Source organism: Castanea sativa, chromosome 3 (assembly GCF_040712315.1).
Source record: "Castanea sativa cultivar Marrone di Chiusa Pesio chromosome 3, ASM4071231v1".
Lineage (NCBI taxonomy): Eukaryota > Viridiplantae > Streptophyta > Magnoliopsida > Fagales > Fagaceae > Castanea > Castanea sativa.
The window spans coordinates 58,214,200-58,238,219 of record NC_134015.1 but is presented as its reverse complement, the minus strand read 5'-3'; the positions used below and the strand labels follow the sequence as shown (position 1 = coordinate 58,238,219).

At 35.6% G+C, this 24,020-nt stretch overlaps 1 protein-coding gene across 1 annotated transcript; it reads right to left on the bottom strand.

Moving 5' to 3' along the window:
- Positions 1–1,172: 1,172 nt before the first annotated feature.
- LOC142629369 (serine/threonine-protein kinase 1-like) lies at positions 1,173–23,029 on the bottom strand. Its single transcript, XM_075803350.1, has 18 exons — positions 22,214–23,029; positions 20,988–21,076; positions 20,787–20,894; positions 20,599–20,706; positions 20,237–20,327; positions 18,023–18,075; positions 15,576–15,638; positions 12,044–12,088; positions 11,336–11,371; positions 6,422–6,477; positions 4,537–4,618; positions 3,890–4,018; positions 3,592–3,742; positions 2,987–3,140; positions 2,335–2,560; positions 1,692–1,892; positions 1,538–1,623; positions 1,173–1,408 (listed from the first exon to the last, which is right to left on the bottom strand). The coding sequence occupies exons 1-18, from the start codon at positions 22,986–22,988 to the stop codon at positions 1,309–1,311; spliced, it is 2,553 nt and encodes an 850-aa protein (XP_075659465.1). The 5' UTR covers positions 22,989–23,029; the 3' UTR covers positions 1,173–1,308.
- Positions 23,030–24,020: the final 991 nt, after the last annotated feature.

Below are 24,020 nucleotides of genomic sequence, written 5' to 3'. Positions count from 1 at the left end.
CATTGCCCCTTACTCTCTTTACTTACATTGCTTTGGGTCTGCTATGAGAGCTGTAACCCATTCTCACTTTTCTACACCCATACTGCGTATGAGTTTGCTATTTCTTTCTTTCCGGGCCTTCTTAGGCCCATTTACTTCTTTAATGCCTATTTGTTTGCTTTATAGACCCATGATCCATTATTTCTGCCACTTAGGCTAAATGGTATTTCCATCCCACTATCTTCTGCCCACGTCTTTGAGCTTTCTCCTCCTGGTGGACTTCTAAAAAATGAGCATCTACAAATTTTATGATGGAATAGTTGGTTTTTTTACATATTTATCCTTGTTAGTTGGAAACTTGTAAGTAAGTGAGATAGGAATATAATGAATATCCAAAAGTAAAAGTTCAAACAAGAGAAACCTCTTAAATAGGAGTATAGAAGATTACATTGAAAAACCAAGGTTTAATTTGTCACAAGAAGCAGACTTTGAGTTTTTCTTTATAATACACTAATTACAATGTATCATTATAGTAATAAGAAAATAAATAATAAATTCAACAAAAAAAAAAAGAGCAAAAAATAACCTAAATAATCAATTACTCTATTTTTCATTGAAAGATTAGAAATAATCTATAGATGACTTGAAATAAGTTTAATGGAAGGTGACGAAAAGATTAAAAAAAAATTAATATAAAAAACTACTTTTAAAATTTAGAAAACAAAAAATACATTTCAGCCTTATCCGAGATTTGGAACCACAACTTAAACAACAGTTTTCAATTTTTAAACAATATTACACGTATTTTCACACACTTTTTCACTTATACATATTTCCAAAAAAACTAAAACCCCGTCTCCAGCGTTAGGGTCAGGTCAATTTTGGTATATATTGATGGGAAATGAACAAGAGTTTTCTTATTCTTTTTCTTTTTTTATGGTAATGAACAGGAGTTTTCAATCATAGAAGAACGTGTTCTTCAGGACTTCATGACAAATATTTCAATAAATAATTACATTTGATTAGAGATGAGAAGGCATTTGATAATTTACAAATTGGGTAAAGCTAAAGCCCTACTTAAGAATTTTAAAATAAATAAAAAATGCGGCAATAATTGCAGGCTACAACTACACCCTTTGCCTTTGCCTTTCCAACTTAAACAAAACTGGATAGATGAAGAAACAAATCAAAAATTACATAAGACAGCATTAAATGCTTACACCAAAAATCAATTGGTGTCATGGCCTTACAATAAGGAGAAATCATCATGGAGCAGACATAGTAGGTTTGAAATATATCGTATCTATATAAATAAATAAAAATGCCAACCTACAACCGCAGAATAGTTCTAAGTGTATCACACAGATTTTGAATGGTCTGTTGCTCCTGTGCTGCTTGCAACTCCTGGAGTGGCATATCTTCATAACACCTGCAAATTAATATCAGGAGAGAAATCAAACAATATACCCCAACAAGAAAGTAGACATTTATGTGAGGTCAATATTTTCAGATGGGCGAAAAAAATAACCCCATAATTGGACAAGTAAAGAAGCCCTACATTTTGTGGTATGCTAAAGCCTGTGCCAAATTCAATAGGGTTGAACTTGAAGTGAGTCTCTGGTACACGCTTGGAGGAAGGGGCATCTGCAGCACATCAAACAGATAAGAAACCCATATCAAATGGCACACACACACACACACACAATTTTAACCTCATTTTGTCCTCTTCGGCCCTTTTTAGACTGTCCATCACCAGTAAAGAGCTCCTTCAATGCCTCAACGGCTACAGTTGCACTTTTGTCCCGCTGCATACCTCCAAGAACATTGTCCGACAAGAGAGCAATGGGGGATATATCAGTGGCCCTCAAGAATGGAATTGGTACTGTATTACCAGCTGCATATATGGACCAAAGCTGCAAATGACATAGACATTGAAACATAGGTTAGCAGGCCCCAACTTTCAGCCACAGAAATAAGCATTTTCTGAGGCTCCTAAAAAAAGTGAAAAAGAGCAAAATGGGAATAAGTAAAACAAAAGACCAGAATCCAACTGCATGAAAAGTAAGCTATGTGACAAACAAATGATATTACAAACAAAAAGAAGTAAGCCATCCTGAATTTCAAGTCAATAAATCCTAAGCTACCCATGGTCTACATTTCAATATGCGAATAATCCAAATCTAATGTTCATAATAACTGAACATTTGAATCTCTGCAAAAGTTCAAACATTTATAATCCTGTATCTTAAAATAATTCTGAGTGGCCTTTTAATTGTTTACTTCCAAAGCAGTAGGCAGTATACAAGTACACCTCACTTATCATTTGGTTAATATAGAATTTAGTTCAAATATTACCTTATCCTGCAATGCAAAAGCTTTCCGGCGAACTGTATCATTCTTCAATGTGCTACTTCTTATACTACTGCCACCCCCAAGTTTCTCATGACTAATACCTTTTGTCTTGAGGATCTGTTCAGTAGAGCTAGATACAAAGTCAGAAGATGCCCGTATGGTCTGTGTAACAGAATTTGATTCTCCAACCAATGTATTGTTAACATCAATGCCTCTTATATTCTCCACCCTGAAAAATTATCCCAATAAATTTGGTGTACCCTTGAACGTTCAAAAACACACTTTTCAAATTGAAAATGAAAACCACAATTTTAAGTACCACATAACAAAGAATTAACATCAAAGGATGACAGTTTAGCAGAGGTATATATTAAGAGCATTTGCATAACGTAATAAACTATAAACTAACCACATTTTAGGAAATTTGCAAAATCAGTCTACAACCATATATACTGTAAACACAAAAGTTTCTTTTTTTAGCAAATTCAAATCAACTTTGATGATATTTGCAAAACCACTGTCTGCAACTATATATCCTAAAAAATAATCATTTATGTAATAGCCTGAAATGCAACTTTAAAAAGAAAAGGGAGGGATAACAAATCCAGATATAGGTGCCTAAATTAACATCAGATATAAATAGTGAGGAGAGTACTGGGGTGCAGCTGATTCAGTTCCCATGCCACTAGCAGAAAGGTTTTCAACATGTTCAAGAGCAGGTGAGGATTCTGTAGCACTGGACAATAGCATCTGAGTGGACATTTTATCTATCTCATCTCCCCCATGAACTATTACAGTGCCAAAATTACCTGTCATACATGGAGTTCACATACATCAGAAGACATAATGCTAAGGTAAAAACACTATTATCCAGCAAGATGTTATAACCCACTGGCTACCAATTACTTATGATCAATGCTTTATGCAGACAATCTAAAAAATGTAATCCAAACATGAAAATCTCTTAGCTTTCTACTGGTATCAGAATATGTTTCTTAACATTCCTTCATAAATGTGTGTGTGAGTTTTATATGATGAGTTTGATTCATAAATTAGGTTCACATTTTTCATTTACTCCCAAATGGTTATATTCAAGTTGATGATGATGTTCACTACCATGAATGCCCAACTGAATCAAAACCAATCAGCCAATTAATTTTCTGAAGATATTCTGACAAAACTTAGTTTCACTGCTTGAATCATAGTCTAAAGTCAGACTAGAATATGTGCATTATGACATAAGATGTAAGACATGCATACCTTCTCCACCAAGTTCTGTACCATCTGATATGTGCTGTTTCCTCAAAGTGCTAGGTGCAAGTACTTCATTTGCAACTTGAAGCCCAATATTATAAGGCCTTGATGGAACAGTATCTCCATAATCATCATTCCGATTTGGAGCTTCCAGTGGCTATTTCAAATTCAAAACAGTAAAACAAGATGAATAAAAACTATCTTGTAAAAGGAGACACCCCGGGAGGAGGGGGTTGGAACAGAAGGAGGAAGAGAGGGATGAATGGATTGGGGTAGACACTACAATTGCGAAATTTCAACATACACTATCTCCAGGCAAAGTTGGAGCAAGATTTTGTGCTTGAAAAGCCATGGAGGCCCGAAATTCCTTCGCCTTTTCAATCTTTGGCAACATTGCAGAGGGTCCAAATTTGCATTTCTCGATGAATTTGTGCTATGTTATAAATATAGAAAACATAGCTCAAGTCAGAATGAACACGTGTGAACTTAACAAAATATGCACAAAACAATTTCTTAATCATCAATGCTACATGGCAAAAGAAATGTACAAGATCTCATAGCTCTATGGAACATTAGCCCATACACAATGCTAGTAATGCTACATCAATCTTCTTCTAGTCATAAATAGATTACATTCTATAGCCTACTCTGAACAAATTGTGGTGAAATATTGTAAAATTCTTCTACACAACTGAGGCATTAAATCATTAACATCCAAGCCTTATGTATCAAAACCAAACAAGATACATGTGCATGACAAAACAGAAACAATATAAACAATATCTGGATTACTTACTCAGCATAGAAATTACTATGAGGAAATACTTAAGCTCTACTATTATTTTAACTTGCAAGAACAGAGGAGTACGAGTAACATTTAACTTTAATGCACCAAATTTTTTCCATAATGTGATTTTTTTATCATACATATAGACATGTTACTTAACATACTTTCAACATCTCAGATGCAGTAGGGCGTTGACGAGGTTCTTTTGTTAGGCACTTTGCAACAAAATCATGGAACAAAAGAGACCTGCCAAAGGAGATACATTTTTATCATGGTTTAAGTGAGAAATGTCATAACTAAGACCAGAAAGATTTGGGCATGTATGCAATGGAAGTTAAAAGAACCACTATGAATTCAGAAACTTCTTGCTAGAGCTTGAAGTAGAACATAAAAACCACAGCTTGAATTGCTCCAGCCAGAAGCAGCAATGTAAATTACAAAACTCAAAGCTTCAAGAATCATAATAGGAACACAACTTCGTTGAGTTAGCTGCTACATTTACAAAGAATTACTTAAAAGCACTACTGAACTTGATTCAAGTTGAATTTAGGTTAGTAGTGAGATTAGAGACCAAATGCTAGTGAAAACAGCTTCATTTTGCATATTTATAACATTATTAGAGAGCATTATCATACTTATTATGTTGATTCATGTATTTTATATATGGTTTCGGAATAATGTTAAATGATTACTTTTGTACTTATATTGAGTTTTAATGCATGAATATTTCTTTTCAAGGAAAATGGAAGCAAAGAAGGTTTGACTTCACCCACCCTTACCTTAGCAAGGCTTCTAGCAAGCCATTACACACAAAAAAAAATATATATCCACTGAAGGGTCAAGATAGTCATGTAGCCCCACTATAGACGAGGTTGAAGCAACTACATATATTCTCAAAATTTTGGGAAGTTATAAGCATGAGCTCTTAACATGTCTAAAAAAGATATCATAGAGATGACCAACATAAATTCTTCTCTATGTTGCTGCAGGACAGGAAGACCACTGCCTCTCTCTCACCCACTGTTTCCTGACCTTGATAAGATTCCTGGAACAAACACAACTCTTAAGCTAACCTGTAGATACCTAACCACTCAGCTCTTTTTTCCTTCTTCCATACACCAAAATCAAGACCCTTCCTCTTTTCCATTAAAACCCTAAATCCACCACGTGACCAAAGGTGATTGAATAAGGATTATACAGGATTAACATAATATTTTATCATACAAGTGCCGACCAAATTTAAAGGATAATATAGAGATAAGAAAGATTCATGGTCAAGCACACAGTATTTTTATTAGGTGCACTCAAGCACAAAGGCCTTGTCGAGGCTAGGGCTTCTAGGCACAAAACACAAGCACATGCATGATCAAAATAAAGTGCACATTTTGCATGTGTCATTCTTTGGGTCTACTAGATGAGCACACTATTCTGTTTTAAATGGCATGTCCCTTTTGTTCTTGTATACATTTTTTGGATTTTTTGCCACCCAAAAAAAAAAAAAAGCCAACAAAATTTTAAAAGCCAACAAGCTTCCAAATCCCATAATAATATAATGGACGGTGAGATCATGGATTCAAGACCCACTAAGCATGTGTAACTTACCAATAAAAAAAATTATAAGCAGCTCCTTTACCCCCCACCACCCCCAAAAAAAAGGTCCCTTGAACTTTTGGTGTCTTCTTCTCAACCAAATCCCAGAGTTTTAGATACATCAAGGTAAACATAATTGTGTTTGGTATATTAGACAGTAAGAAAAGAATTGGTATAACTAATCAATAGTATACTATAATTGGTTTTAGATCCGGCCATTATTTTCAATTAAATTACATAATTTCTTAATTAAAAAAGAATATTGGCTCTAAATGCTAGGCAAAAAAAGGTGTGCATTTTTTGCAATTTAGGTGCACTTAATTTCATATTTAAGAGTAAGAAGTGTTTTTTCTTCTAATGCTTTGCAATTTGTATTCACATAGGTGTTTCTAAACTTGCAAGTTAGCACTGACAATTACTGTTACAGAATATGTGAATTTAATAGACTTAAAACCAAACCATTTTTCTTTATCCTCAAGCATTGGAGCTGGCTCACTGGATATCATGAATAAAACCTATCAACAGAAAACAAATAAGTCAATATATATTTCCTCATCACTGCATAAGACAGAATAGATGCCACAGGTTCACTTATTATCCATCGTGCATCAGCAAGCAAGTTAGAAAATAACATTATTCTTAAACTGTAAAGACCAGTTACTGACAGTAAGTTATTAAAGGAGCCGTGTAATGTGGAAAACACACAGAATCTGGTTTCAGTGATCTAAAGTAACAAACCCCAACATTATTCATGAACCAATTCTATCACCAATTCTGTCGTTTCAAGAAATTGCTATAACTGAGTGTTCAAGTACATAATAAAGATGAGATAGAAACTTGTGCAGCCAGCCATGTGAAAAAGGATCCAGTTGCTTATTCCATTTTTGACTATTTGTTTCCTTTCTTTGAGAAGTGAAGATAACTTCATGAAAAGAGGAAAAAAATATCAAACACACAGAGAGTGTATCAAACCAAATCTTTAAGAAAGACTCCAGTTTTGACAATTAGAAGTATGCTTTCTGCTTGGTGACAATGACAATTAGAAGTGTGTAGAGCCAACATTCAACATCTGATGGAGACAAGTCTAACTTAATTTTGGAGATCCAGTTACAAGGGCCAACATACAGAATAGTGTGGTGGAACTTATAGCTAGTTGGTCACAGAAGTTTCACAGACCCAAAACTAAGGTGCTTTGGAGTATGATCCCCCATTGTCTTATAAGGGTCATATGGAGGGAAGGGAAAACACGTATTTTGAAGGGGATGAAAGGTCGATTCATGAGTTGAAGCTCTTTTTCTTTCAAACTTAGTTTGAATGGGCAAATGCTTCGGATGTGGTTAATTTCATTTCTCTTTCTGATATGATGGATTTTTATACTTTCATTCCGTTTTAGTTTTTTTTTTTTTTTTGGCTTTTAGCACACTGCCTGTGTGCCTTGTTTTTATTTTCCCTAATATTAATTTTCAATGAAGTTTATTATTATAAAAAAAAAAAAGGCCAACATACAAAATTTGGTGGAGACAAAGCTTACCTAATTTTGAAAATCCAGTTTCAAGGAGTCAAGCATTAAATCAGTTTTTAATGTGAGTCTTCTGTATGATAGTTATAAAACTTCTTTTGTGCATTAGCAGAACTGTATCTGCCAAGTCCACGGTTTCTTGTCAGTATATGTCAGTGTATCCAACCTTAATTTGGTCTCTCTTTTATTTTAGGCTCTTCTTTTGTGTAGTTCCCATGTACTAGGGGATGCACCCTTTTTTTTAATAAGTAATAAACTTTATTGATATCAAAAAAAGGACACCCTAGTACACAGGGAGTATACAGGAGTCAACAATCAAGAATAAAAATTACAAGAATCAAGAAAAATGAAAAGAGGAGAATGATTGGTTTTGCAAAACAGACAGCCAATCCAATAAGGTTCTAAAGAAAAACAGCTTAAGGTCAGGTATGGATCTCTCAATATCTTCAAAACATCTGTTATTTCTTCCCTTCCAAAGACACCACATTAAGCAATGGGGAATGATTCTCCATATATTCTCATTTCGATGACGACCAAACCAGCCTAGCAAGCAAGCTAGTAGCCCGACAACTAATTGTGGCATAACCAAACTGACTCCAAATAGACCAAAAATCATAGACCACAAATTCCTAGCAATCAGACAATGAAGAAAAAGACGGTCAACCGATTCACCATTACACTTACACATATAACACCAATCCAATATACAAATCTTTCTTTTTCTCAAATTGTCAACTGTCAAGCATTTTCCCAAAGCAGCAGTCCAGACAAAGAAAGCTACTCGAGCAAGGATCTTCTGTTGCCAAATGCTTTTCCATGGCCAACAACAATCAATAGAACCCGCTAGAAGACTATAATAATCTTTAACCATAAACCCCTTACTTCTATTTGTTTTCCAACACATTTTGTCCTCCCTAGACCCCCCATAAGAAATTTCGCTGAATTTTTTCAATTCTATTAGCCATAGCAATAGGGATAGGAAACAGCGATAAGAGCATCCCCAGTGGAAATGGGAAATGGGAAATGTAAGGATTATTTAGCCTTAGAGCCAAAAATCACCCAGCATTAGAACTTGTAAACATTCAGAATTGTAAAAAAATTTACAATTGAGCTATAGTAGCATCTTATTAAAAGCATCTTATTAATAAGATGCTACTGTAGCTCAATTGTATTTCTAAAAATTATTTTTTAATTGTCTCTCTCCTCTCTCCCTCATTATTTCTTTTCTTGTCTCTATCTTCCTTCTCTCTCTCATTCTGCTCTGTTCTCTTCAGACTCAACCCCATAGCCACCACACCATGGCTTGACCCACTGTCACCAGCCATGGCAAGCCACCACCCACTCATTATTTCTCTTCTCTCTCTTGTTGTAGATCAATGTGGTAGTGTGGAGATCGGCATTTAGGGTTTGGAGCAGAGATCAGTGTTTGGGTGTGGTGTGGTGATTGGCGTTGGGCGTAGAGATCGGCGTTGGGCGTGGGACATGGAGATCGTTGTTGGGCATGGAGATCATGGGATGTGGAGATCAGCGTTTGGCGTTAGGTGTGGAGATCGGCGCAGAGATCGGTTTATGGGTTTTGTTCATTTATGGTGCTGAGTTGTTCATTATGGGTTTGATTTTGCTGGGTTTTTGTTGGTCATTTGTGGGTTTTGTTTTGGCGGTGGTGGGTGATGGGCAGTGAAGCAGGGGTGGTTTGTTTGAGTTTTGTAGCTTTTTGGACGGTGGAGGTGGTGGTGGTTTCAATGGAAGAGAGACAGAGGAAGAGAGTTAAAAATTAGAGAGAGGAGAGAGATGGGAGAGAATGGGATATATTAATTTATTGGGTAGATATATTATTTTAAAGAGTAGAATAGAAGAATAAAAGTTTGGATGTTGGGTATGTTGAAAAATGGTATGGTATAAATAATAAAGTAGCTTTTTGGATGGTAAAATAGGATAGAATTAGGATAAACCAACGTTGATGCTCTAAAAAATAAGTAGGTAAATTTGATAAGAGTGCTTTTAATTAAAGTAATTCTACCTCCCTTGGATAAATACAAACGTTTCCAACCCGCTAATCTCTTTTCCATCTTCTCTAGAATCGGGTTTCATATTGTCTTATCCTTGAATTTAGCACCCAGGAAGACCCAAGTATTTCATAGGAAGGATACCTTGCTTGCAGCCAAGAACAGACAACAATAACTCTATATTATGCACCACACCAACAGGAACCAATTCTAACTTGCCCAAGTTTATTTTTAGACCAGTGCTCGCCTCAAACCAAATAAGCACCATACGGAAAATTAGAAGCTGATCAAGATCGGCATCACAGAAATTTAGGGTGTCATCAGCAAAGAGGAGATGAGACACCACTAAAGATCTTCCCTCTAAATTACCCACACGAAAGCTTGACAAGCGACCTTCGTGTACAACTTTGTCTAACATTCTTCCAAGGCCTTCCATGACTAAGACAAACAGCAAAGGAGACAAAGGGTCGCCTTGTCTCAACCCTCTAGAACTCTCGAAAAACCCACATGGAGAACCATTAATCAAAATTGAGAATCGAACCGTAGATAGACAAAATGAAATCCATCACCTCCACTTATTAGGGAACCCACTACACTCTAGCAACTTCATAAGAAAACCTCAATTTACATGATCAAAAGCCTTTTCAACATCTAATTTGTAGAGTAGTCCTGGCATACCAGCCTTCAATCTACTGTCTAGACATTCATTAGCAAAAAGGGGATGCACCCTTTTTGCTCTTTTTTAAAGAAATTACTTACCAAAAAAGTATGTTTCATAGTCTCACTCCCTTTAATCTAGGTGTAGGGTTTTCAAGAAGCTCTCACGAGTCTTATTGGGGTTTCATTGAGTTCATTAGACAGTATCTAAAAAGTATAACTCTTAGTCCTATGTAAATCATAGAATAAGAGTGGGTAGATGAAGTATAAAAGTGCATCAAGAGTGATGTGTGGTCATAAAATACCTATTAACTGAATGCAACTAAAATGAGAATGTTAAGATGGATAAGTAGAAATGAACGAAAAGACAAGGTTTGAAACAATGAAGTTCATTTATAGATTGGGGTGTCTCCTTTTGATGAAAGATGAGGAAGAGTCACTTGAGATGATTAGGTCATGTTCAGAGGAGAAAGACTAAAGCATCAATGAGAAGGAGCAAGTTTATTCAACTTAATGGAACGAAAAAAGGAAGAGGAATACCAAAAATTAAAGGAAATGACATGTCAATTAAGGAAGTAACAAAGGATATAGAATGGCGGTTAGCACTAAATGAGATTTGAGTTGCTTAAAACAAATTGATAGGTCGTTAGGCACCTTTGCAAAGAACACAAGGATCTTAAAGAAAAGCGCTCAAGGCTAATTTTCAGTCATATAGCAAATCTGATTTACAAAGTGTTTAAATTCTGGTACTTATACTAGTTCTTTGGCATTGGCAGCCTTCTAAATGATCAACAAGTGTCTAAATCCTATTGGCCAATGCTAAAGCAATCATCTGACTAACTAACTAATTAGTTACAAGAGGAGTAAGATGGCTGCTGGCATTGAACCAGTAGAATGCTGCTGAACTTAGCTGCTGACTTAGTTAAATGTAGCTACTGGTTTTTGTGATAAACTACAAGTATCTGCAGCTATTTGAAATACCCTGCATCAGACCACCTCCCAGTTGCATTCATTTTTTATGATGTCCTACACTAATGAAAGCACTGAATGCATCATAATGATAGCACAATACATCATCAAATAACAGCCACATTCCAAGGAGACTGATATGCAAACATGGATTAAAGTGTGACATTTGAATATATAAATTACAGTATAAATTATAATAGAAGTTAAAATTGTGAAACTAACCCTCATTGGATGAACTTCTGATCTAGGAGGAAGTCCCTGAAAAATAGAGGAAAAGAGAATAAGATCATGAGATCTCAAGAAACATGCTGAAGTGAATCTCAAGAAGAAACAGACCAACAATAGTAACCATTCAACACAAAATTTCTTTTTTTCTCACAAGAGTTAATCCCATATTTCTTTGTTTAGTACATACTCAAAATAGGATGGCGATAAAGCCATCAATCAACCCAACATCATGAGTTTCTTTCTAAGCTTATTATAACTCCCAACTAGGTGGGAACTCTACATCATTTGCTCTATCTTTAGAGCTTTCTTAATTCTTTATTACTTATTAAAAAACTTTGTTACACCAACCCCCCCCCCCCCTCCCCCCATCCCCCCTTCTCCCAAAAAAAAAGGTCCAATTGCAAGCAGCTTATAGCTAAAACTTTAAAAGATTGCAGAGCTTTCATATTTTTCCAGGTAATTGTAGAATAAAATATGCACTTGGAACACTTTTATTTTTTTTTAATATGAGTAATAATTTTTATAGGAACAACTAGAAATACATCAAGTACACAGGAAGTATGCTAAATGTACATCATACTAAACTTTCTAAAAGTACATTGAATAATAAACTCTTAGAGAATGAGAAACTTCATAATGCCAACACCCATTTGAATAGAGTTCTAAGAAAGTACATTTTCAGATCTAGAAATGTCCTCTCACCTCTGCCATTTCAATTGCAGACACACCAAGAGCCCATACATCCACCTGAAAAGAGGAATGTATAATTGTACCATGGATTTAAGAGTTACAAAAGGTTCAATTACATCATTTATAAGTGATAAACATATCCACCATTCAAATATATAAGTAACATATCCAACATTTATAAGTAATAAACATATCCACCATCCAAATTATGATAACTATTTAAGGTCTGCACATCATAGGAATGGATATATTTGGATGGGTACTCCTAAACACCCAAAGTTTTACTTGGGTAGCCATCCATATATATTTATTCCTATGACGCGCAGACCTTAACTTCAAATTATTATAGTTATCATCCCAACTTTTAGATTCCTTTTTCAGCTAGCCATTATAACTACAATTTATTCAACATTAGCACATGATAAAAATGTGTCCTTTCAACATTACCAATGCAATTCCATCCATATAGTCAGCAAGTGTTTAGATAACAGATTAGAGGATGGGTCTCCTTGGGTGTTATGCAAATTAGACATAGAAAAAGCTTACGAATCATGTCAATTGTGCTTCCTTCTATATATGCTGGGAAGGTGCAGCTGTGGTGAAAAAGGAAGGTCCTGGATTGCTTCTTCTTTTTTCCCACTCTGCTTTTCTGTGCTGGTGAACGGCAGTCCTAGTGGTTTCTTTCCAGCACTAGTGGTTTAAGGCAGGAGGATCCCCATTGTCCACTTGTATTTGTCCTTGTCATGGAAGCTTTAAATAGGTTGCTGGCCAAGGCAATTGATGGGGGCTATTCTTCATATACAGCGAGTAATGCTGCTCTGAAGATTTCCCATCTTCTTTTTTTTTTTTTTTTTTTATAAGTAAGAATGATATATATTCAGGAAGGTTGCTCTATTCATGAAAAGCACAGAGCACACCAAGATTTAAAAGAAAAGGAAAAAGAGAAAAGAAACAAAAAAGACCAAGCAGCAAATTCCCATCTTCTATTTGCAGATGATACACTAATCTTCTGTGATGCAGATCCTAACCAGCATAGGTTCTTCCAGTTCATCTTATTATGTTTTGAAGCTGTCTTAGGCTTGAAGGTAAATTTGTGCAAGTCAGAGCTTGTTCTGGTGGGCCAGCTTCCACACATATGTGCCAACTGACATTCTTGGTTGCAAAGTGTCATATCTGCCGATGAAATATTTGGGACTTCCAATCAGGGCTCACTTGAAGGCACAAGCTATTTGTGATGGTGTTTTAAAGAGAAAGAAAAAAAGGCTACCAGGATGGAAAAATATTTTACTTATCCAAGGGGGGAGGTTCACTCTGATTAAGAGAATGCTTTCAAGCCTTCCCACTTATTTCATTTTGCCTTTTCTTTTACCTGCCGGAGTGGCAAATGTAATGGAGAAAATTTTTATAAAAAAATTATGGGGAGGTATGGGGGAAGCTAAGTTCCACTTGGTCAATTGGAATTCCATTTGTAAACCTATCCAACAAGGATGCTCGGGGATTAGAAAATTGTGGACTTTTAACCAAACCCTTCTTGTGAAATGGTTATGGCGGTACATGGTGGAGACGGATTCTCTATGGCGAAAAGCCAAAAAGTGATAGATTTGAAACATGGAAGTTCTCAGGGTTGGTGTGGGTGGTGGGGTTCTCATGGTGTGAGCCTTGGAAGCATATTCAGCATGGGTGGACTACTTTTAAGATATATTTGATTCGAGGTAGGGTATGGCACAAGGGTCTGTTTTTGGCATGACTGCGGGTGCGGGGAACTGGGGATGATACATTTAAAGAACACATAACTGGAGCTCTTCATGATGGCAAGAAATAAAGATGCCAATATGACGGATTACATGGATGTTTCAATTAGCAGTGTGCATTGGGTTCCCTCTTTTCTTACAACCAATTCAAGATTAGGTGTTAGAATATGTAAATCTTTTCTTTGAAGATCCTAATTCAGGGAAGCCCTACAGGGCTGTAAAGATAAGTTAAGCTGCGCATTTTCTAAAAAATCATGGATTTAAGGTTAAAGCTTATTATACGATTTTCAGAAGAGGGATGTGGAAAAAAATTCCCTGGAAATCAACTTGGCATGTTCACTGCACACCTCATGTGGCATTCTTTGATTGGGTAGTGAGAAAGAGTAAAATAATAACAACTGATAATCTGAGGAAAAGAGGTATTATTATGGATTGATGTTGTTTATGCAATCTGATGGGGAGTTAGTAGATCATCTTTTTCTTCATTGCGAAGTTGAGAGAGAACTGTGGTCTCTTATTTCGTGCTTGTTCAGGGTGTGTTGCATAATACCAAGGGCTGTTCTTGAAGTTTTGGCCAGCAGGAAAGGTCCATTTGGTAAAAAATAAAGTTTAGAGATTTGGAAGATCATTTCTATGTGTCTAATGTGGTGTATTTGAAGAGAGAGGAACACATGGACATTCAAAGAACAGGAAGTATCAGTTACTCAACTGAAGTTTCTGTCTACGATCCTTATATATGTGGGAACATGATGTCAGTTTTTAGATACATCAGATTTTTTGGGCTTTCCTTGATAAATTGGATTTTAGATTATTTTTTCTGGGTTCTACTTTGTATACATCCTATGTACAAGGGTAGTGCCCTTTTTTTGAGCTTTTTAAATAGAATTTCTTATCCTATTTATCAAAAAATAAACTGAGATATCATCTTTTAATGTAATGGCATCTTTTAACAATCAATGACTTCCCAACATAGCCATATTTTCAAACCCATTCCATATGTTTAATGCTCCTATATAATTTGATACTTCCACTTCTCTCAGGACATTTTTTTCTCTTAGTACATAACCTTGTTCAAATTTGTGTTTTCACAAATTCTCTTGCAATTTAGGATGTAGCAATCTTTCCACTTTTTTCTGCATGTGCATACGTTTGATGAATTTTTGTGTGTTTTTCAATGCCTTTTACAATAAATATATATTTTTTTAGTAACATGCATTAACCCACCTCTTAACAAAACATTGAACCACGAGGTCCAGGCATGTAATATGCTCTAGAAAATTACTTGGACCAATACCTACATGTTTTTGATAAATAATAATACTTTGTTGAAAAACAAGAACATACAGGGAACCATAGCACACAGGTAGTGTACTAAGGAACCAGCAACATATCAAAACTAAAATGCATGGAAAGCATCCTGTAGATATTACTTAGACCAATACCTACACGTTGCTTAATTGAAAATAAAATAATATCTCTGTCCTAAAAAGCATCTGCATTCCAGCTTTTGACAATAATAAGCAATATTATATTTATATGGTTTATACCAATACAAATTCTGCTTTTGTTTCTAGTATTATTTTCCATGGCCCATTTTCCCACAAGAGAATTATTTATTGCTTCATCAAAAAGTCCAAGGAACTTTAATAAATTTTGGCATTCTTTTTGAGGTATTTCAGTGTTTTGTTAAAGAAGAATGAGTAATCCGGTGATGAAAGTATGTTAGTGGGCAAAGAAATAAGAAGAGAGGCTCAAAAAAAAAAAAAAATCCATTAAGACCAAAAATTTGATACCTTGCCATCATAGCGACTTTCCTGAATAACTTCTGGAGCCATCCAATGTGGAGTGCCAATGAACTGAGAACAAGATAAAAGATAGTGAAAATAATTTCCAATTATCAAGCACAGACAAAGAGTAATACATAAGAAAAATATAGCAACAATATTAACAACAGAATAAGCACTAAAATAGATGCAAACTAATAATCCCTCAATGGAACATAGCAGGATCAATGACTAGATACCTTTAACAAAAGCCAGCTGCTTAAAAATCAGATCACTTACAAATAAATTTTCTTTATCAATTCACCAAAACTGTTAATTTTACCCTAATGGGTAACACAATTGCCTGAGTACCACACTTCATGAAGCAAAATTTACCAGTTTGAGTCCCCCATTCCCCACCCCTAGGGGCCAAACTTACATATCAAAAACTGTTAACTTAATGCCAGCTGCAGTTAGGAAGGTAATTGGTAACATAAAACAATTTTTTTTTCCCACCCAGACCCCCCTAAGACTGGAGAGGCCTCAAAAGCAGTATATTGTCAATGTTACTCCTAAAGATTTCAGATATCTTTCTTGGTTAGGTACTCTTCACAGAGGAAAATTATTGAAATTACACCATCTTCTGACATTCGCCACAAAAGAGAATCTTTTGACTTTAATTTACAGCAGCCAATTGATTTCTAAGGACACAATAACTTTTTTGATTTCTAAGATACAAGAAATCAAAATCTCTACACCATTTGACCTTTATTTTTTTCTTTCTTTTCTTTTCTTTGCCCCCTTTGTCTTCTTCTCCAAACGTTCCCACTTTCTTTTTCTCTCATTGTTGCTCACTTTTCTTTTCTCTCTCTCTTCTTCCTTTCCTTCCTCATCTTATCTCTTTCAAGTTTAGGTCATGTTGAGTGGATTATAAGGAAGGAGGCAGGTTGGTTTTTTTGTGGAGGAATTGAGGGGACAGCCATGACTAACAGGAAATTATGGTGGCTTTGGTGAGCTTTGAGTAAGCTTTGGTCGCTTTTTTTTTGTTATAGAGACGTTGGTATACATGGCTTGGGCAGACATTGGTGGCTCATGGTGATTTAGGTATTGGATTTGTAGGTTTGATTGGTGGTTGATAGTGGTTTTGTGTTGGTTTGTGTGAGATGGGTTTGTGTTTGTGGAGTTTTGGGTCCAATGAAGGGAAAACAATAGTATGAGATTTTCTCAGATTCAAGTTTCATTGAAATCCCTTATCATATGAGACCCAACATAATTAAGAAATGTGACTTCTTTTTTTTCTTCTTTTTTTGATAAGTAAAAATGATATATATACGAACGGCTACTCTATGCAAGAAAAACATAGAGCAGACCGAGGAAATACAAGAATAAAAACAGACAGAAAACAAAAAAGAAACCAGGACAACAAAAATAAAATTACAAAGGAGCAAGAGAGCTAAGAAAAGCAGCGAGGGAATCACTAGTCGTGAGTCCCCATGCCCGAGACCAATCAAAAAGAGTCCCACTCAAAGACGCAAGTATCTGATCACCGGAGCTATTCAAGTCCTCAAAAGTTCTCCGATTCCGTTCCTTCCAAATGCACCATAGAATGCATAGCGGAACTAAGAAATGGAGAGAAGGCTTAAATCAGTGTTTTAAATTGTAGGTACAGAGGTGGATTACGGCTACTAATAGAGTTAACCTCAAGTGGACAAAGTGATATTTTTCAAACCACATGTGAAAAGGGCAATTGGCCCAAACCACAAGTGGATAATATGTGTGTGTGTGTGTGTGTGTGTGTGAAAAGGGCAATTGGCCCTAACCACAAGTGGATAATATATATATATATATATATATATATATATACACACACATATATATATAGTTTATTTGCTAACACACCAATGATTGATCTATTAATGTCAATAGTAAAGTAGCTTTTTTTATTTCTCAATGGTGCACAAGCTGATGCAGAATTCATCAGCTATTGTAGATGTCATCACACTCACTTTGTCACTATTAATTAGAATTTATTTAGCATAACTAACATTCAAATAAGATGGAAGCAGTAGGTGATCTGAAGCACAAGTTAAAATATTCATTTTAGTTCAATAACTTGCTGTTTGTTATACTTCAATCTTTCCATTCCCTGGTGAACTGCACTTGCAATTGAAAGATTTCACCACGTAAAAAAATGATCTCTTGTACTCTCTGCTTTCTAACATCTCCAGGGGAAGTAGCAAGTTGAATATTGATAACTCACATTTATCATAGAACCTTTCCTATGCATTTATCTGAGTCTTCTAATCAAAGGATACCAAATCACCTAGGCATCACCAAGGAACTCCAAGTGAACTAGGGGCAACTTCAGGCTCATAAAACATAAATTCAAAGGTAGCATATAACAGAAGGGAGAAAATGGAGGCAAAAAAAAGGGTGCTGACAACAGTATCTACAGTTAAGTCAAACAAACATTGTACCGTGTTGCGTTTTGACATGGTCCTTGTAAGCTGAGCTGCAACCCCAAAATCACCTGCTCATATTTCAAAATTTCACCAGATGGTGAATCAGTCTTCTGTTAAAAGGAAAGGCTATATTTTTTAACCTCTAAACAAAGACCAGAATGAGAGAAAGAAAGCTCAATTTATAAACATTTGCATAAGACTCAGTGTCCAATCTAATTAAAAAAGAGGGGGAAAAGACCAAAAAAATAAATTTCACCAAGAAATCCTTCTCAAACCCTTTTCATCGTCTGTTACGAATCTGTGTTTTTCATCACTTGCATCACCAGAAATCTTCCATTCAAATCAGAAAAATCAGCTTCATACAGCATGCAGGATATGAAATAATTTCAAGGGCATCAGCTAGATTTTACCATAGCAAGACTTAAGTAAAATTTGAAAGCTTTGTTGTGCAGAGTTGATTCGATGATGAATCCTCTACTAATCTATCAACATACAAATTAATTGACAAATGCATGCTCAGGCACTAAAGGCTGAAAGAAATAGTTTTTTTTTTTTTTTTTATAAGTAAGAAAAATGTACATTAAAAAAAAAAAACTGCGTTATGCCAAAAGAACACAAAGCAGACCAGAGAAATAAAGGCTGAAAGAAATAGTTATCAGAACAGTATCAAACATCAACCCAGACACAAAGCAGGTGAAATAAATAGCCAGTTCAACCTTCAGTTTAATGGTCAGACTCAAGTTTTGTAATTATTTTTAAAGTATGAATAGTAAAGAAATCAAATGCGTGTGTGTGTGTGTGTGTGTGTATTTTTTATATGGTGATAAACATGTAAATGTTATACTCTCGCAATATTTTATTCAATCTAACCTATGTATCAGCTTTGCAAGTCATTGTTTATGAATGGTAAGGTAAGCAAAATTGTATGGAAATAAAAAGAAAAGACTAATCTGATGGTTTTGTACCTAACTTCTCTAAACGGCCGCTCATGCCTGAGGCCAGTTGAACCAACCCAGTCTTCATCCACGTATATGAGAAAACACCCATTCAAACAGCATGGACTGCAGTTTGAATGAATTTTATCTTGTCATGTCCATTAGAGATATGAGAGCAAAACAATGACTAATTTACGGTTTTTCCAATACAACAACTTGTTCCATCTACTTCTATAACCATGGTTGAAATCCCAAAACCAACCAAAATTTTACATCGTAATATTTTCACCCTATGCCTAACGTTGTATAATATCCTGCCAATGAGGTCTACCTCAAGTGGTGTTTCCGCTTCCCACGGTAATGGGGTGGTGGGTGAGTTCTTATGTTCAAGATCCAATAAGTGCATGTATATCTTGCCAATCAAAATGTACCTTGTATCATATCATATAGTCAAGTGACCACATTACTCATTGTGAAAACTTCAAGATTGAAGGGATCTGGTGATCTGAGAAACCTATTCCATGAACCTTTCTAGGCAGTCATTTTTCTCTAACTGCCATTTGCAAATCTAAAACTAGCTTTGGACTAAATATTTTCACCTAAACAGTGGAAAAACCTCTCCAGTGTTTTCTTTTTGTCATCTCCTTTAAGTTGAAGAGAGATCGAACATTACGTTTCAAGCATTTTCAAATATAAATTATTAAGCACCACTCATTACCATCAAAAAAATTTGCTCTCAGTCAAGATTACCTATGATTTGAAACACCAGCACATATTTAAGACTTGGTAAATCATCCATCATTCAATTTCCCTTCATAGCTCTAGGCCAAATAGCCTTTTAAGGAAAGTTTAAACCACATTTTAATGAGAACAACAGTTGTTTCTTTTTAATTAGCTCACATCAGGAAAGACATCATGTTTATATAAGCATCAAAGGCAAGGGTTGCCATTACTTAATAGAGGTGATTCTCAAAATTTACTACGGTAACTTGGCTATGGCAATAAGATTTGCATATGTAACTTTTTAATATTGGTAAGTTACGCACCCAATAGGACTTGAAACCCAATATCTCACACTTCAACTAAAATTTAAGGTAGGAGATGCTAGTTGAGCTAAAGCTCGTTGGCCTTTTTTTTTTTTTCCAAATATAGGTATATGGTAATCTTATATAACAAAACAAGTATCAACAACATTAAATAGGAATAAAATGTAGGATTCATGAATCCCTATAACAAGACATGTTTTAGATGTAAATAGACATGAAAGTGGCAATACTATATGAAGTTTACTCACCCAATTTGACATCGCCTTGTTCTGTTAACAAAATATTTCCACCCTTAATATCTCTATGGACCTTGAAAATTGAGTGCAAATAAGCAAGACCCTACATATAAAAATAATACAATAAATAGATAAATAAATAAATAAAACAAAAGGTTCGACCAACAGAATAAATTTTTTTGCTTACCAACAGATTAATTATAAATCAGATGGTAGGCAAGGAAGCATTTACTTCACATAAACAATGGCAAAAAGAGTGTCCAACTTAAGTTTTCTAGCACAAAAATTAGCAAGATTTTATAAAATAGGCATAATATTTAAAATTGATTATTCTCAACAATTTTCAAATTCAAACCAACCAATGTCAACCATACCTTCAATGTTTCCCTACAGATAAATGCTATTTGAAACTCCTCCAAAGGCTCTTCAGTAACGTACATCAAGTCAGAAACACTTCCACCGCCACAATATTCCATAACTATCTGCCAAGATGCTAAAATTAGTAGTCTCAAACTATGCAATTCATTTCACAAGTAAATAAATCAAACTCTTTGTTTCCTACCCAAAGACAATCTTCTCCTTGGTAACTCCCCAAGTAGCGCACAACATTGGGATGACTACACTGCTGCAACATCTCAATCTCACCACAGATTTCTTCGTATCCCTCCTCCTAAACACCGCAAACATCATAATTCACTTCAAAAAGTCCAAACTCAAACTAAATGCAACACTAGACACAAGAAAGAGCAAGAAAGAAACACACCCCTTCACTTAACGATATCGCTTTGATGGCAACCAGCTCTGAAGTTCTTAAATCCCTAGCTCTGTAAACAGCCCCATATGACCCCTTCCCTGCCATACCCAAATACCAACATCATTCAGCACAATGGCATAATCACACAAAACTCACCTATATCAACTTTTTTTTGTAATGAGCAATTAATAATCTTATTAGACGATGAAAAGGAAGAAAATGCATAATCACAGTATTTTTAACAACAACAACCAAGCTTTATTCCTTTGCATTCTTTTTTGCCATTCTAATTAGGGTCAACCATATGTGTTCTTTTTTCATGGATTTTTTTCCCATTTGGCTTGATTTTACTAACAATTTCTTTATGTAGCAGAAAAACCAAACATATTATTTAAGTAATATCTTGAGTGTCTAAAACTCCAATTTACTGATAGAACTCGAGTTTTAGAGACTAGATTTCTATGTTGTGGCAAGAGCTAATGTGGAATTTTAATCCACGTGGAACTCGAGCCTCTAGGATGCTACTTAACGAAATTGTTTGGTTTTTCTACAACATAATGAAATTGTTGGTAAAATCAGGCCAAATGGCAAAAAAAAAAAAATTGCCTTTTTTTCATCATTCTATCATATTTGAAATCATTTTCTCTGTTACATCCTTAATCAACATGTTCTTTTTTGCTACTTCTACTAATGTTATTTCAAGTCTTTCTCCACTTTTTTTTTTTTATGACATAAGAGAATTCTACTCAGATTAGTTGCACGTCACAAAGCATACAGTACAACAATCCTCACAAAATCAAACTCCTACAGGCAACTAACCCCACTCATCAAAACCAGTTATCGGGTAATTCAGGGGCTTTTCACCCTTAACAGGCTAAGCAGTTTATCCTCATGCCCAAGGGGCAAGTCTTTCTCCACTTTCTTTCATTCCCTTAGCTTATATCAACTCATTCTTCACTTACAGTTGCATTATGCGTAAAATTCCTCAAAAGCATTACATTATGAAAATCAAATAATCAACAAAATCCACAAAAGAATTGAAATGCACACTGCCTAAACCAGTAGTGACCTCAAGCAAAAACCCATTTTTAACATGATTCTACAATCCAATTCAACGATTCACTAACTATGCATCAAAATTAACACAATTGAACACCACAAACATCATAACCAACCAAAAATTCCACATCGAATACGCAACAAAAAGGATCAAAAAAAATTGAACTCTTACTTACCAAGCTCATTGAGCAATTCATACTTAGTAGAAACATCTTCCCTGTTAACAAAACTCTCCGCAATCGAACTCGACGACTTCGTCAATAGGCTGCTGCTCCTCCCCTCCTCTCCGCCCTGCGCCGGCGCCGGCAACGCGCCGCTCCCCTTCCTCTGCTTCCCGTGCCCGAATTCCCCAACCGCTTGCATGCTCGCCACCGCGAGTCCCATCGTCGACGAACCTTCGCCGCCTTTCCTCCTCTCGCTCTTATTCACCACGACGAAGGTCGAGAATCCCTCTCCGTCACCTTTTTCATCCTCATCCTCGCCGCCGCCATCGCCGCGACCTCTCGACGAACTCCGACGCTTGTACGAGTAGTTATACGACAGCTTAGAGGTCCGGTTGTTGTCATTCTTCACGATCATTGTCCCGAAATCATCTTCGGCCTTGTTCGCCTCATCGCCGCCGCCGCCGCCGTCGTCGTCGTAGTAGAACTCGTTGTCGTAGTCGGTCGAAGTTCCGCCGCCGAAGTCCTTGAGGAGTCGTTTAAGCAGCGGAGGTAGAGACGAATCGTCGTCTTCGCCTTCGACTTCGTCGTCGTCGTCGTCGTTATACACCATTGTAGCGTAAATGTCGTGTTGTTGTTGTTGTGGTTTGCGACGCTTGTACGGTGCGTTTTGCTCGTGGTCGGAGACGGAGATGGAGTCGGCGCCGCCGTGGATTAAGACGGAGGAGTAGAGCGGCTCCGATTGGGTCCGGGTCGGGCGGGTCCCACCAGAGGTGGATCTCTGATCCATTTTGTTTTTTTTCCATCTATAACGGATTTTTTTTTTTTTTTAAATCAGAATTCTAACGGATTTCATTTTTTTCCTGCGTTAAAGTAGGTGTACATGACACATGAGAATGCTACACGTAGTTTTTCCCATGCAAATCAAATTTTATTTTTTTGGAAAAAGTTTAATATGATTTTTTTTTAAAATATAAAATTGGATAATTATGATAGTTATTATAAATGTATTTATATATGAAACTATATATATATATATATATATATATATATATATATAAAAAGAGAGAATATGATGTGTTAAGATTTTAATAGAAGGTTTAAGTATAGAATTTTTAATTTAATTTTGATTAAAAATATTAGAATAATGAGGTAAAATTGTATAAAATCTCAAGAGCTTATGTGGAACAATAATATGAGGTCAACCAAAAATTAAAATTGTCTCCAGTGTTATGTATGATAGCTGCCCACCTGTGATTTGCTCGAAAAACGCTTTACCTACCTGTGATTTAAAAAAATAGAACTTTGTCCACTTGTGGTCTAATTAGTTAATAAGACGTTGCCCACTTATGGCCAAACTTGCCCTAGAACAAACACCCTCTCTCTTTGATTTTGGTCCACTCCATCAAGATCAACACGTGAAATTCTCATCATCAAGTTCAATTGTCATTCCAATCAAAACCCATGTAAAGAATTTTGAAGATTTTATCTCGAGTTAAACCACAGGTACGTTCTTGAATCTTTGGGTTCTTAATTTTTTTTGAATTTGCATAAATTTCTAGTAGATTTACGAACTGAAACTTGAGGAACTTTGGGTTTGGGGATGGCTTTGGGCAACTTGAACTAAGAAGAGTTTGTGTTTAGACAAGAATGATATTGTCATCTTAATGTGTAGCGTCTTAATGAAAAAAAAAAAAAAAAAAAAGTTTTTGAGAAATTGGGTCTTCTTCTATTATGAAAGCAAGTTACATGGATCCTATATTTGACTCAGTAGATGTTATTTGTGGTATACATTTTCTTGGGTCTGCGTCTGTGTGTGTGT